The sequence below is a fragment of the Haemaphysalis longicornis genome, unplaced genomic scaffold (assembly GCF_048455015.1).
Source record: "Haemaphysalis longicornis isolate Haplotype H1 unplaced genomic scaffold, Haemaphysalis longicornis Haplotype H1 scaffold_11, whole genome shotgun sequence".
NCBI classification, from domain to species: Eukaryota; Metazoa; Arthropoda; class Arachnida; order Ixodida; family Ixodidae; genus Haemaphysalis; species Haemaphysalis longicornis.
In genome coordinates, this window is record NW_027526214.1 from 53,506,918 (window position 1) to 53,520,520 (window position 13,603).

At 51.5% G+C, this 13,603-nt stretch overlaps 1 protein-coding gene across 1 annotated transcript; it reads right to left on the bottom strand.

Annotated features, from left to right (window-relative positions):
* Nucleotides 1–4,054: 4,054 nt before the first annotated feature.
* LOC144160955 (uncharacterized) lies at nt 4,055–13,209 on the bottom strand. Its single transcript, XM_077692029.1, has 2 exons — nt 11,766–13,209; nt 4,055–5,284 (listed from the first exon to the last, which is right to left on the bottom strand). Exons 1-2 carry the CDS (start codon nt 13,016–13,018, stop codon nt 4,342–4,344), a joined length of 2,196 nt encoding a protein of 731 aa, XP_077548155.1. The 5' UTR covers nt 13,019–13,209; the 3' UTR covers nt 4,055–4,341.
* Between the last annotated feature and the right edge of the window lie 394 nt (nt 13,210–13,603).

A 13,603-nucleotide genomic window follows, 5' to 3' on the forward strand; every position in this document is an offset into this window, starting at 1 on the left:
GCGGTACGCACCATCGAGGCCGGCCTGGCGGGCACGGGTCTGCGGTGCTCGCCGCAAAAATCGCAGCTGCTGATCCTGCCCCCGCCGGGCCGGTATCGAAAGCGCGCCGCCGCGGAGGCGGAGCGCAACATCGTCGTACGAGCGGCAGACGGCACGGCCATCCCGACGGTCCCCAGCGTTAGAGTCCTGGGCATGCACGTGGACGCGAACCGCGGCAACGGCACCACGATTGAGAATATGATCACGAAGATGGGCATAGCCACGCGCCTCGTGAAGCGGATCTCCACGCGTTCGAGGGGGATGCGCGAGGCCAGCCTCCTTCGACTGCTGCAGGCCTTCGTGGTGAGCCACGTGGCCTACGTGGGAGCCTTTCACCAGTGGAAGGCGCAAGAACGGGAGCGCATCGACGCTGCCATCCGCAAGTCCTACCGGGCGGCCCTGGGCCTCCTGAACGGCACGAGCAACGCCGCCCTCCTGTCCCTGGGGGTCCACAACACCCTGGCGGAGATCAGCGAAGCGCAGCGCGTATCGCAGCTGGAGCGCCTGGGCAGCACCACGACCGGGCGCAAAATCCTGCAACGGGTGGGCCTCCGCCCGCCCCTCGGTTCCGCGGCGGAAGACGAGCTGGTCCCGCTGCGAGACGACATCGCACGCCGTATCGTAGTGCCTCCGCTCCCGAGGAACGTGGACCCGGAGCGAAACGTCGAACGCCGGTCGGCACGGGCGCGCGCGCTCGCCAGAACGTACAACGAGGACGAGGGAGCGGTGTTCGTGGACGCGGCCAAGCACCGCGAGCGGGCCGACACCTTCGTGGCGGTGGTCCTGAAGGCCACCTCGGGAGAACTGCTCAACGCCGGGAGCGCGCGGACCGCGACCGCCCGGCAGGCCGAGGAGGCGGCGATCGCCTTAGCCCTGACCCTGCCCGGCACGCGGACCGTCCTCAGCGACTCCAAGTCGGCGATCTCCAACTTCGCGAGGGGCACGGTGTGCAGGAGCACCGCGCGGCTCCTCTCTCGGATCCGGGAGGGGGCCGCCAACAGCACGAGCATCCGGTGGTTCCCGGCCCACGCGGGCCGGGAGCTGCCCAACGGCCACCACAACCGCAACGAAGAGGCGGACGCCGCGGCCCGAGTCCTCGCCACGTGCCGGACCGCGCCCCCCGCCTCGACCGAACCCCGGAAGACTCCGGGGAGGAAGCAGACGACGACCACGACGAAGACGCAGGGGAGCCCCTCGTCGCCTACGGCGAAGTGCTCCGGTGGTACAGACGCGAAAGAGGGACTTTTCCGCCTCCACACCCCGGCCTGTCCCGGGAGGAGGCGGTGCTCCTGCGGCAGTTACAGACCGAGACCGTGCTCACGCCGGCGCTGGCGCGCCACATGTGCCCGGAACTCTACGAGCGGACCGAGTGCTGTGTGTGTGCGCGAGTTCCCGCGGACCTGGCCCACATCATGTGGGGCTGCGACGAACAGTGCGCGCGCGACGGAGGCGACCGCCTCCCGCCGGACATTCGCGAGTTGATCGGCTCCCCGGAGCACGGCAACCAGCTCAGGGCCGTCCAGCGGCTCGAGGCAGCTCTGGCGCTGCAACGGCGAAAGGAAAGCCAGCGCTCCTCGCCTCCCGGCCCCCGCGGGGGTCGAGCGGACGGCGACGGCGCGGGCGATCCGAGTAACCCGCGCGGCCGGCTGGGCACGACGCCTCGGGTTCCGCCCGCTACCTAGCGCAGGTAGTTAGACGAGGTGCGGCGAAGCCCTGCGTGGACTGCCTGACCCGCACCTTTCTCGCAGGACGAATCAATAAAGGTCATTTCTCTCTCTCTCTCTCTCTCAATGTGGACAAAAATATCTTAAGGCACTAAGAAAGAAAGGTGTTTTCTTTAGCTTTCCTGCATAAAAACTTTCAGCCTCAACAAAACTTGTTGCTCAGCTAGTTGGTACATATTTTAGGGAAGAATAAAACGTGGCGCAAACTAGACGTGGACGGAGGAAACGAGGTAAGACATATACAGGCCCCATGTATATGTCTTACCTCGTTTCCTTCGTCCACGTCTAGTTTGCGCCACGTTTTCTTCTTCCTTTCAGCCTCGCTCGGGACGTAATCGTGTATACTGAATTTTTTGCAGCCTGCGCGTTTCCGGCTTGGCACACAAAATTTTGACAAAGACTGTACATCTGAGACGTGAAGTTTGGGACATTTTTGGCTCTCTTCGAAGCCCGTAGGCAGCGCCGTAGCCGCAACCCTGAAGGTAGAAAATATTCGTTTCGTGAAACATGGTGTTCGTCTGACAAATATGGTCACAAATATGGTCAGTTTTGTGCAACCAATTATCACCATTTATGACATTATAACGATTACAGGTGCAACTTCCGCCAAATCTGCATTTTTGTGAAAATGCAGGGCGTCGCACGGTTTGCCAATTTCACTATTTTCTTGGTTTTTCAAAATTTTGTTTGACCAATTATCTCATTTTACGGTATTATAACACTTGCATGTAGAGGTGCGCCAAATTGGCATATTTTATAAAAATGCAGGGCCTTACAAAGCTTTCCAATTTGCTATTTCATTCTGTTTTTCTTCTATAAATTTTCAAAATTCTGTTCGACCAGTTATCTCCATTTACGCTATTACAACCATTACAAGTGGAACTTCCGCTGCATCTGCATTTTTTTGGAAATGCAGGGCGTTACACTGTCCTGGCTGTGGGGGTGCTCGGAAAAGAATGCTACGCATTCAAAATCAGTTGTCTGTCTCTAAGCCTGAATGAAATTTTGTTTTAACTGAAACATCATACGTTTCGTAGCCCTCTCAACTTTTGTTCAATGAACAACGATGCTTTATTTTCTGAGAAATTCGCAAAGGCTGGTATCTTTCTTCTGCTTCCCTTTTAATTTTTCGTGACGTAGACATGGCGTCACAAAAAATAGGAGCGAGGCACCGCGGTCTGGCAACAGTAGTTTTTAAGTCATCAGGCCATGGGCGACCACTCAGAACGTTTTTTTTGACCGAGAACGTTTGCTGGCTTTCACTTTTATTTGTCACCGACGGAACGAGAAATGCTTCAGCACTTCACCACTTGAAATGCTTCACCACTTCAGCGGCGGTGTGCCCGCCTACACCGGACACCTAGACCACATCACAACGACCGCAAAAGCAGTGAAAAGCACCGTTTCGAATATTGTCAATGTGTAGCCACAGCTGCCGGCTAGGCGTCGCTCAAGCGGGAGCCTTCATCTCGTGTCGCCCGGAGATCACGTCCGTCTTATATTCTCCTCTCTCACGCGATGCGTTATGAGAAACTTAGGAGAAACTGAGGGACTGAGTACCTGTACAAACGGCAAACTTTGTCAGACTCTGCACAAAACAAAACAGATGCCCACAGGTCAACTCTTATGACTGAACTAAACAGACACAGATGCCACTGTTCATCACAGGCTGACAAATGAATGCATCGCAGGAGTACAATGCACTGGACTAGTGAGCCAGGGAAAGAACTAGGAGCGCTCGTCGCTCGACGCACAATCGCTAGACATCAGTGCTTGTTGAGTGCCGGATCCACTTGGGTGGCACCTCACGAAATGCTGAACAATGCCTGTGATGAGGCGATAGTTGTCACGCAGGTAGTGCTGGGCTGCAGCAATGGCGAGCAGTGCTTCAGGCTGTTTTTCCGGGTGCTTTTTTGAATTGCTCGAGGAGCCAAGGCGTCCCAGGGAAAAGCTCGAACCCTTCCGCGCACTGCCTGTCCAGACTGGGCGATACGACAAAGTCCGCTGTTCCCTTTAAGACACCCCGGTTCCTACGCGCACTGCTTCGAAAAAGGGGAAACACTGCGATTAGATGTGACACCTACCAATTCGCTCAACTTGTTACTGTTCGACGTTTGTGATAAAACTGGTATCATTGCTACCAAAACAATGCAGTCTTTTTAATGACCTAAACTTGTATTTTGTCTTTATGGCCCCTTTAACGGGGATATTTGCCACTAACCATTTCGAATGGCCGACTGTTTAAGGGCATTAGCCTCCGTCACCTATTTCGAGCATGAAGCATGAACAAAAACATGGCACAAATTTTATTCAGAACATTGCTTGCAAAAATGCCTTCACAGCACGACATTTTGAGCCCCGCTATTTGACATAATGGCTGTTCAATGGCAGAAATGACTGAAAGAGAAATATTTCAGCCACGAGAGTGTATGCCAACGGCGAATATTGTCAAACTCTGAACTGAGCAATACAAGTCTATCTGGCAAGCTTTCAAGGCTGAACAGACAGATTCCACCATGTTTCACAGATTTGGTTCAGAGTTGCTCTATGCATTGAACAAGTGCACCGGGAGAAGGGACTAGGGGATCACGTCGGCAACCTTCAGGTGACGCGCAATTGCTTTCCAGCAGTGCTTGTTAAGAGCGTCCACCTGGGTGCCCTCTGCTGGGTGGCACTTAACGGAATACTGAACAATGCCTGTGATCAGAAGGAAGTTGTCAAGCAGGTAATGCTCGGCTGCAGCAATGGCGAGCAGTGCTTCCTGCTCCGTTTTTCCAGACGCTTTTTTGAGTTGCTTGAGGAGGCAGGAGGTCCCGGCGAAAAGCTCAAACTCCTCCGCACACCGCCTGTCCAGGCTGGGCGAAACGACAAAGTCCACTGCTCGGTTCAAGGCACCCCGGTTCCTACGCACTGCTTCATATAGTTGGAAACTTGCATTGATGTCATACGTGTCTCTCACCAACCCAAACTTCACTATGGTCTTGTTGTGCACCATTCCCTGCGAGAACACGTCCACAAACTTGGCAGGAAGATGAGTCTGGAACCCCACAAAAAACTTGTTAGCCGTCTTGTTGTGTGCCAGGAAGTAGGAAAGCGCCATCCCAGTCTCAAGCCTTCGAACGACATCCATTTGGAGCACAACCTTGGTGATACTTGCATTTTCTGCGAGGGCGTAGAAGACTTCTTCGACAAAATTGTACTTGTCCTCGTAGATGTCCAGGTAGAGGCACTCGATGGATCGGTTGACCTTGAACATTTCGCAAACGGCTGTGCCTTTTTCTCCGGGGTCTCCTCTAATGTTAACCCTCAGTGTACGGACACACTTGTTAGAGGCCAGAGCGTCGAACAGCTGCTTGAGACCAGCCTCAGACAAGCTGTTGATGTCAGGCAGGCGTAACTCTTCAAAGCCTGCGGAAGAGGAGGTGAGAGCAGCCGTCAAGCCTGGCACGTCAGGCTCTGTCCAGGGTAGCTGCACCCGGCCGTAGAACCCGTCTTGAGCAAGCTGCCTTGCCAGGTCAGCTCTGGAAAAAAAAGCGGGATTGATCAAACACACACATTTATAATTCCCAATGCATAAATGCTCAGGGCGTTTCAATTTGTTTTATGCAACCTCTCAGAGACAACTGAGTTCTTTTTTTCTAGGTTGCATCTCTTTCTCGATGGCTACCATAATTATCTGCATGTTTGGAACATTTGGAGTTATTCCTACGAGATAAAATGTCCTGCAGGGCAACAAAGGTGGCCCTTGGTGGCTCTAATGACCTTGAATAGACTTTTATGAATAAGGGTTCTCCTGGCAGCCACCACTGCAAACTAGAACCCAGGGCCGCAAAGATCTCGCTGTCAAAAAACTTGCGCACAAAAGAACCTTGCCCCTTCATCTCTCCCCCTCCACCCTTTTCCCTCACATAAGAGCCAGGGAAGTAGGTGTACATTCGCAAAACTAATCTGCAGTTGAAACGACGTTCTCTTCCCTTTTTTCAGTCTTTGTGATCCCCTCACTGTAGGTAGCCACATGCTCGCAGCGTAGGCAGCCTTTTTGTCCTTTCTAAGCTTTGCCCCTTTTCTCTGTAGGCTCTCTTTTGTGTGCCCATACAACCTCACTGTGAGCTGACAAAAAGAGGATATGAAAATTGTTGTGTTGTGTAATGAAGTTCTGTTCATGCCACCAGGTTGCGCACAATGCTAAGGTAGCCAATTTCCAGTATCATCATCAGTAACCGCAGCCCGGTTACAAATAGCATGTAACAAAAATAAAGGCTCTTTTCCGTGGGTACGAGGTGGCGTATTCATCTCTCTGCCATGTATGGTAACTCGGTGGGCTTGCGATACAACATAATGGCGACGAGGTAACCATTTTCGGCTGCGGGCGGAACGCCACGTGAGTACTCAAGTACGGCATACTGCAATCTTCTTCAATGGCACTGACGCCGCCGCCGCCGTTTCTACCGACACCGGGAAAGCCTGCCATACCGTGGACGCAATGGCGTCGGCTGTTCGAGAACTACCTTGTAGCGTCGGCAAGTGACGCGTATCTGCCAGCCGGCCGCAAGGCGCTCCTTCTCCGCAAGGCGCAAGGCGCAAGGCGCTCCTTGGGGGTCGAGGGACAACGAATCTACTACACGCTACGAGAGGAGCAACCTACGGAGGACGTCGACGAATTCAAGACTGACGCTCGAGGCCTACTACGCAGCAAGTACTAACGTTGCCATTGAACGCCAGCGGTTCGGTCAACGCGTTCAGTTGCCGTGTGAGACCGCGGACATGTTCGTTTCTTCGCTGCGAGAACTTTCACTTTCCTGCACCTTTAATGACAGGGCCGACGAGTTCATACGCGACCAACTAGTCGCAAAGACGAGCCACCCCGTACTTCGGGAGCGGCTACTTTGGAAGGCTCCTCATTGACGTTGGACAGGGCCCTCACAATTGCTCAAAGTATCGAAGAAGCTGCGAAATATTCCAAGGAGGTGTCATCTGCTAGCCCTGCAGGGTACGTGCAAAAAGTGGATAAGCGTTTGGCGCCAGGGCCAGCCGAACTTGCCTCGTCGGGACAAAATAGTAGGACTTGCTTTCGCTGCGGCTCTGCGAAAGACGTAGCCAATTTTGGTATTTGCAAAGCAAGGAACAAGACCTGCAACAATTGTGGCAAGGTAGGCCATTTCTAGAGAGTCTGCCGTAGCGAGAAGCTTAGCAAAAAGTCACTCGCTGTTCAAAAAGTCCAGCACCACGATCTAACAGCTCTCAGCGTACTGCAACTTAAAGGGACACTGAAGTGATATGTAAACATTGCGGGATTACTAGCGCAAATTGTAGTCCGGAGTCCCCAGGCCATGTTTCGACCACTTTAGGCGCGTTTACGCGATTTTATTTAGTAGAAAAACTAATTCGAAAACGCTGTCCTCCTCTCTTTACGCTCGCCCATTTTCTGTGGCGTTTTTGTGTGACGTCAGGAGGGGATGAGCTGGCAATTGGCTGCGCCACGGCTGCGCTACTGCACGGCTCCCTGGCCGACAGAGTCAGTCGGCCCAGCGTTTCGTCCGCCGGCCGCCGGCGGGTCGTCGCAATCAAGGAGGTTAAAAAAAATTGCTTGGTCGCAATTCGTTCGCTTAGTTGAAACGAAGCCAGGACACGTTTGTGAAGGGAAGAATGTGCCTTTCTTTACTTGGTTTGTTTGTACACTGTATCTAGCTCCAAGTCAAGGTCGCTTCACACAAGCGCTGCACATGCGACGCTTCGCTGACTGGTTCGCCAGTAGGAAAATATAAGGCCTCTTGAAGGCGGGAGAAGAGTCAGCGAAGTCAATATAGGTACTAAGCAAATAAAATCAACTGATATTTTTACCGTACAGCGTAAAACTAGGCCGCGGGAAGCACTTTTTTGCGCTGGGCGAACAAGCACAGCGGTCAGCAGCACGACTACGCATCTGCGAACGCATTTCCGTCTACGAAATGCAATTGCTAGACGTGAGCTACTGTGGAAACTCGGGCGACGCTTACTGCACGATCGCAGTACAACAAATAGTCACCTAAGCGGCTTGAAATGCCAAAACTAAATAACAGTGTAAACCGGTTGTACAATATATACCTTATATTAGCAAGGCATCCGCGTCCCGCTCCGTAGCCTAGCAGTCTGGGGCGCTAGGAATTCACCGCAAATGTTTTGCGAGTCACGAGTTCGAATCCCCGCGGGTACGTGCTTTTTTTTTTTGTAAGTTAACTTTTTTGTTTTCCGCCGATGTTTTCTATATTGAGTTCACCTTTTTGGGGGCCGCAACGTTCATGGCTACACGAACTAGTTCACAAAACGCGCGCAGGCTGGCACTGGCGCGCTAGCGAGTTCTCGTTGGCGTGCTGTTGCCATAAGCACCGACTGCTTGCGGGCAGTGGGCACAGGCCAGAATGAACAGACCCTTGGCCTGGTGCGAACACGCTTTTTACGATACAGGCACGAGGGAGGCAAGCTCCAAATATGGGGGAAAAGCGCATGACATTTGGGCGTCTGCGGGTACGCGGAGGGCGTTCATGCACTGCGTAGGTCTCGGCTAGTGAATGCTACGACTACAAGCCGTCCTGGGAGGCTTATCTTGTGCATTTTACAGCCGACAACATGGCAGAAGCGCGGTACGATGATTACTGAGATATTGAGAATGCCCATCCAACAAAGCCATTGGTTATGTTTTACAGAACCGAAACCGAAACCGAAACTTGTGTGATTGCTAACCTTGGGCATCGTCCAATCACGGCGCCCCTCCTCTCAACGTCACAGCCTTAGTTGGTGCGGCCGCCGCAAACCGCGCATGGTAGTTTTTCTTCTTTCGCGCTTTGTAAAATAATTACCGATTTGTCAACCGGATAAACGATGAAAAGTGTGCTAATTTGAGCCAGTCTACGCAGTGCAAGCAAAAACGGGAGCTTGACAAATTCACTTCAGTGTCCCTTTAACAGGGAGCAGAGCACCGGGGTGCGCAAGGGGCTGCACACCGTCACACAACACAACATCCCCTCCTCCCAAAAAAAGGGCAACACACCGTCACCCAACACAACAAAAATATGCAGTTCTAGAAAGTAGTGGCTGCTGTCCAACCAGCAAGGTGAGAATGGGCCCAGTTCTTTATATTGCCCTGGGTGCCATGTCAAAAGGCACACCGGCAGCGTGCGTATGCTCCGATAACTGGTAGAAAAAGTCCCATTCGCATTTCTTTATACTGCAAAGTTTCATGAAACGGAAGAAAGCAGGAAAACAATCCACCTCCGTGGGTCAATACCCTACAGGGGAAGTAGAAAACGGGAAAACAAAAATGTCGCTAAAAGAACTGGTCCACAGCAGTGGGATTGAGGGCACACAATCACTGGAGAGCCACTGGACCATGAGTATTTTTGGGCACGCTGCTTACGGAAGTAGCAAAGCACATGTACGCTATTAGCGAACATGTAGGGCTTAGGAGGTCAAGAGAAAAAGCAAAACAAAAGAGAAAGAAATATATCCGCCTCTGTAGTCATACGTCAATGCCCTAAAGAAGAAGAAAAAAAGAGAAAACGAAAACGACACTTAGGGAAAAGGACAATGACATTGGTAATGAAAGCACGCAATCGCAGGCCTGGAGAAATAGCATGTTTTGAGCATGCCAACCATGGAAGTAGCAAAGCATATTTATGCGTTGAAGATGCAAAGGGGCATGCAGTAAAACAAAAAAGATAGATATCCGCCTCTGTGAGTACACGTCAATGGCCTAAAGTAGTAAAACCAAAGAGTAAACAAAAACGACACTCAGGGCAAAGGACCATGGCCATAGTAACGAAACTGGAGGAATAAGAGTATTTTGAGCTTGCTGATTACGGAAGAAGCAAAGCATGCTTACGCTCAGTTCATATTTCTAGTGCTAACCTGGGCAATGGTTGGCCGTGCCTTTCAGTCGTAGTAACAGAGCGGAGGAAACGACGCAAAGGATCAAAAGGATGAAAATAGGAGGACATAATCGCACCACTGGAAGCCTGCAGGAGACATATGGGCATGCTAATTACAAAAGTAGCAAAGCACACGTACCTCAATAGTGTGTATGTGGAGCTAAAAAGGGCACTTGGCCGAGCCTCCCAGGGAAGAAAAGGGTAATGATGATGGTAATGCAGCGTCTACCTCAGCGCCACCTGTGAGATGTCTCCCACGGAAGTACACCTCAGACACGAGATGCATGGGAACACACAAATGCTCCACGGCGAGGAAAGGGGCCGCACTAGCTGCACCTTAAACCACAAGCGTCGCCACTCGAAGAGAACACGCCTGACATGTACCTTTGCATGGCAGAGACACTGTCACCACAAAAGAGGACAGAACCATGACAGACCTAACATGAGATGTAGAGGACCGCGCAGGTTGAAATAAAATGTAATGCTTTTGCAACAACACACGTAAACAGTCTCAAGGGTGTTTCTGAACTTTGCAATGTTCTGCAAGTAGCTCTTGCTCGCAGAAACACAAAAAGGCCACAAAGAAAACACAAAGAACATTGTTCAATTTGAAAGAACTAGCCTTCGGAAACTCACTCAGCTCCATCCCAACCACGAAAGATGGTTTTTACTTAGAAAATGCATGAAATATTGGAAAACTTTCAAATTTTGCGCCACAGTGAAGGTGCTCTGTGCAAGACTCATCTAACATGGGCTAGCACTGAAGCAGTTACCAGCATGTCAACCGCATGTTAGCATTCTGACGATACAATCAGACGAAACTAGAGACCCCCACTGCAAACGCCCAGTTGTGTGTTTCTTGGCGGCTGCTTAGGTAGGTGGCCACCGATCGCACTAACAGGATTCCGTGGTGTCAAAGAGAAAAATTGCTGGAAAGTGGTTCTAGAATCACCACTTGCAACATCTGCTTTCTCAAATATATCCGTTAGTTCATTGAGATTTGTGATAAAATTGGTATCATCGGTGTCAGGAGAAAGGAGCGTTTTTATAGAACCAGACCTTGTATTTCATCTTCATGGCTCCTTTGTCCTCTGCCAACACTTCTCTCACAGCCCCTTCCTTAGGTGGAAATAAATCTGTTTATGCCGTAGATAATAAAGGCACACCAGGCAGTAAATCAGGGTAACAGTGTACGGCCCGAACAACTGTTCCTCCCCGGCTACTTCCAGCTCTATTCAATCCAAAGCGTGCACTGTGCTTGGATGATAAAATGACAGCTTATATAGGCAATAACTCCTTGGTAGGGCATGACGGTTAGCTGAGCGCTGCACGCATCAGCTAAGCCCACTGAATAAAAAAGACACTTGCTCCTTTGTAAAACACTAAAAAAAATCTGCGACTTATCTAAAGTAGTTTGCAAACAGAGAGCAGTTATCTGGGAAAAGAAATCAGTGCGCACTTGACCTTCTATGGCACACCTAACCTACTACAAGTCTGCTTATCAAACGCATGGCCTTTCTAAATGCTGTGCAGTCAGAGAAAATACGTTCTAGCATTAAGTGCCACTTCTGCAATGCCATTCCCCATACAATCTACTTTGAATCCATATCTCATAAAATGAATCGCGGTTACTTCATCAGTTTAGCTTGGCTATGCCAGTAATGCTTTAACTATGTCTGGTAGTGCAAGATAAATATGCGACTCGATGTGCAATTTTCTGTCTAAATGGCGAACAAATCAACAGCTACACCATCACTGCGATTAGCTTCAGCTTTATGGGAAATCAACGCATTTAGTTCACCTTACTCACAATGGTCCCAACAATGCAGCTTTAGTTCTGCTAGGTAAAGCTGCGGAAAATACCCTTCACTGATGAATTCAGAACACTTATTTGCCAATACTAAATATTAGGGGCAGGTAAAGCACCGCAATTGGGGCAACTTTGATAACCAACTCACACTTAAATTATGACACAACTGTGTATGACTGCACAAGTCATATCGGGCATATCCACAATCAATTGTAAGCGATAGGTGAGATACATCCTTTGGACGCACCTTTACCCATAGCCCAAATTCATGCGACTAAGTTTGCATACCTGGATGCTTGGGGATCCATGCGGCCTGTAAATTGAAGCTTCTTCAGTGTCTTGTTGATACGAAGCGCCTTGCAAACTTCTGCAACTGCATCTATTTGCAGCAATGGACTTGCGAACTGGAGAGATTCCAGCATAGTGTTCCTTGTCAGCGCGGCTGCCAACATGTGCAGGGAAGAATCAGTGACGTAAGCATCCCCGATGAACAGGAGAAGAAGGCCAGTGTTCTTCTGCAGCAGCAATGATAAAGCTTGTTCGCACTCTCTACTGAAGTGGAAGTCTGCGACACTCAGCTCTCTCAATGTAGTGTTGACCTGAAGCGCGGTGAACACCGCTGCCAGAGGGCACTGCGAACCTGCCATGCGCAAATCGAGCTTTGCGAGGCTGGTGTTGGTCTCGAGCTCCTTTGCCATGACGGATATTTGTTCCCTGTTTTCAAGGGCTCTGATACTGAGCTCCTTCAGGGCCGTCGATGAGTGCAAAAGTCGCGCCACTGAGCTCACGCCCGTAGATGATATTTCTTGCGAGGAAATCGTGAGCGACTCGCAGCTGAAGAGATACCGCAGCGCGTTTTCGACTTCGTGCGGCACCACGGTGTAGGTGATTTCCAACCTTTTGATGGAGCTCGCATTGCGTTGCAACAGCCTCGCAAGCTCAGCAGTGAACTCGGGGTCCATCACGCGAAATACGAGGTTCAGCCTTTCCAGTCCGCCTACAGCATCAAGGTCTTCAAGCTCGTAGTGAGTGTGTCGAGCAGGCACGCTGTCCCTGTACCAACTTTCGTTTGATACTTCAAGGTCACGAACGGTGCGTGTTGAGTCGGTCCCCGAAGCAGGGCGCAGGCGTATGGGGAATGGCGCAAGGTCGGTCCCCGAATCAGGGCGTCTGGAGAATCGCACTACGCTACGAAATCCTGAATACACGTAGCAGGCGAATTTAAGCTGGTCGATGCACCGGTGGTGCTGAAGAAGCCACGACACCAGGAACGAAGCTTTAGCAAGGGTCGCCGGGTGGATTTCGATGCCTCCGTCATCGCGCCGGATGGGCCGAAGGCAGAGCTTTCCCGGCCGGGGCTCGACCAGTTCGAAAGCGAGTTCATGCATCACTTGGTTCCATGGGGTCAACTCCGTGCCCAGCCAGCACCGCTGCTCGGGCCCGCTGCAGGCTCGGTCGAAATCCAACTGGCCTTTCCAGGTGTCCGTCGTGACCGCGGTGCACGTTGAGACAGCACGCTGCTCTCTCGGCGTGCCGGCCATGTCAGCATCCCAGGTTCTGTTGAATGTACTATGAAAGGGAACACAGGAACGCGTAGAAAACACCCTCAGACACAGCTATGACTGATATGCAGCGGCCGCCGTCGGAAACAGTGGAAAGGGGGACGCTGTTCTTGCAACCGTTCCCATTGCCGCCGAGCGCCTTATCGGCTGTAAGACCAACGCCGCCGCCGCCATTTATACAGGCGGCGTTGGTAAGACGATACCATATTATCGGTGAAAGGACGTAAGCTGCTGCTTTGTAGAAATGCCAGCGCAGCGTGATGGGAGTGATAACAGTAAGTGGAAGAGCGCCCTCCTTTCCCCCTTTGCTTTTCACAGCGCCATCCGCGTATCGCTCCGAGTCTGTTTCGAGGCTGTTTGCCACGCGTTCGTGTGTTCCCTTTCATATTGCTCATAATAGTACGTGGCCATCTCCACCACCCACGAAGTTTTAAAGGCACGTGGTGAGCGTGCGCAGTCTCACGCTGAGCGCTCATTCCACAGCCTTTTTTTACCCCTTTACGTCACCGTCACGTCACCGTCTTCCGTCATGGGCCACAGTTTCTCGGGCGATTTCCCGCCGGA

Bases quoted from the DNA above. Each gene is read 5' to 3' on its own strand.
- LOC144160955 (XM_077692029.1), bottom strand. From the start codon at position 13,018: ATGGCCGGCACGCCGAGAGAGCAGCGTGCTGTCTCAACGTGCACCGCG. The intron at 5,285-11,765 runs GTATGCAAACTT...TTTTTTTTCCAG, and splicing joins ATGGATCCCCAAGCATCCAG to AGCTGACCTGGCAAGGCAGC.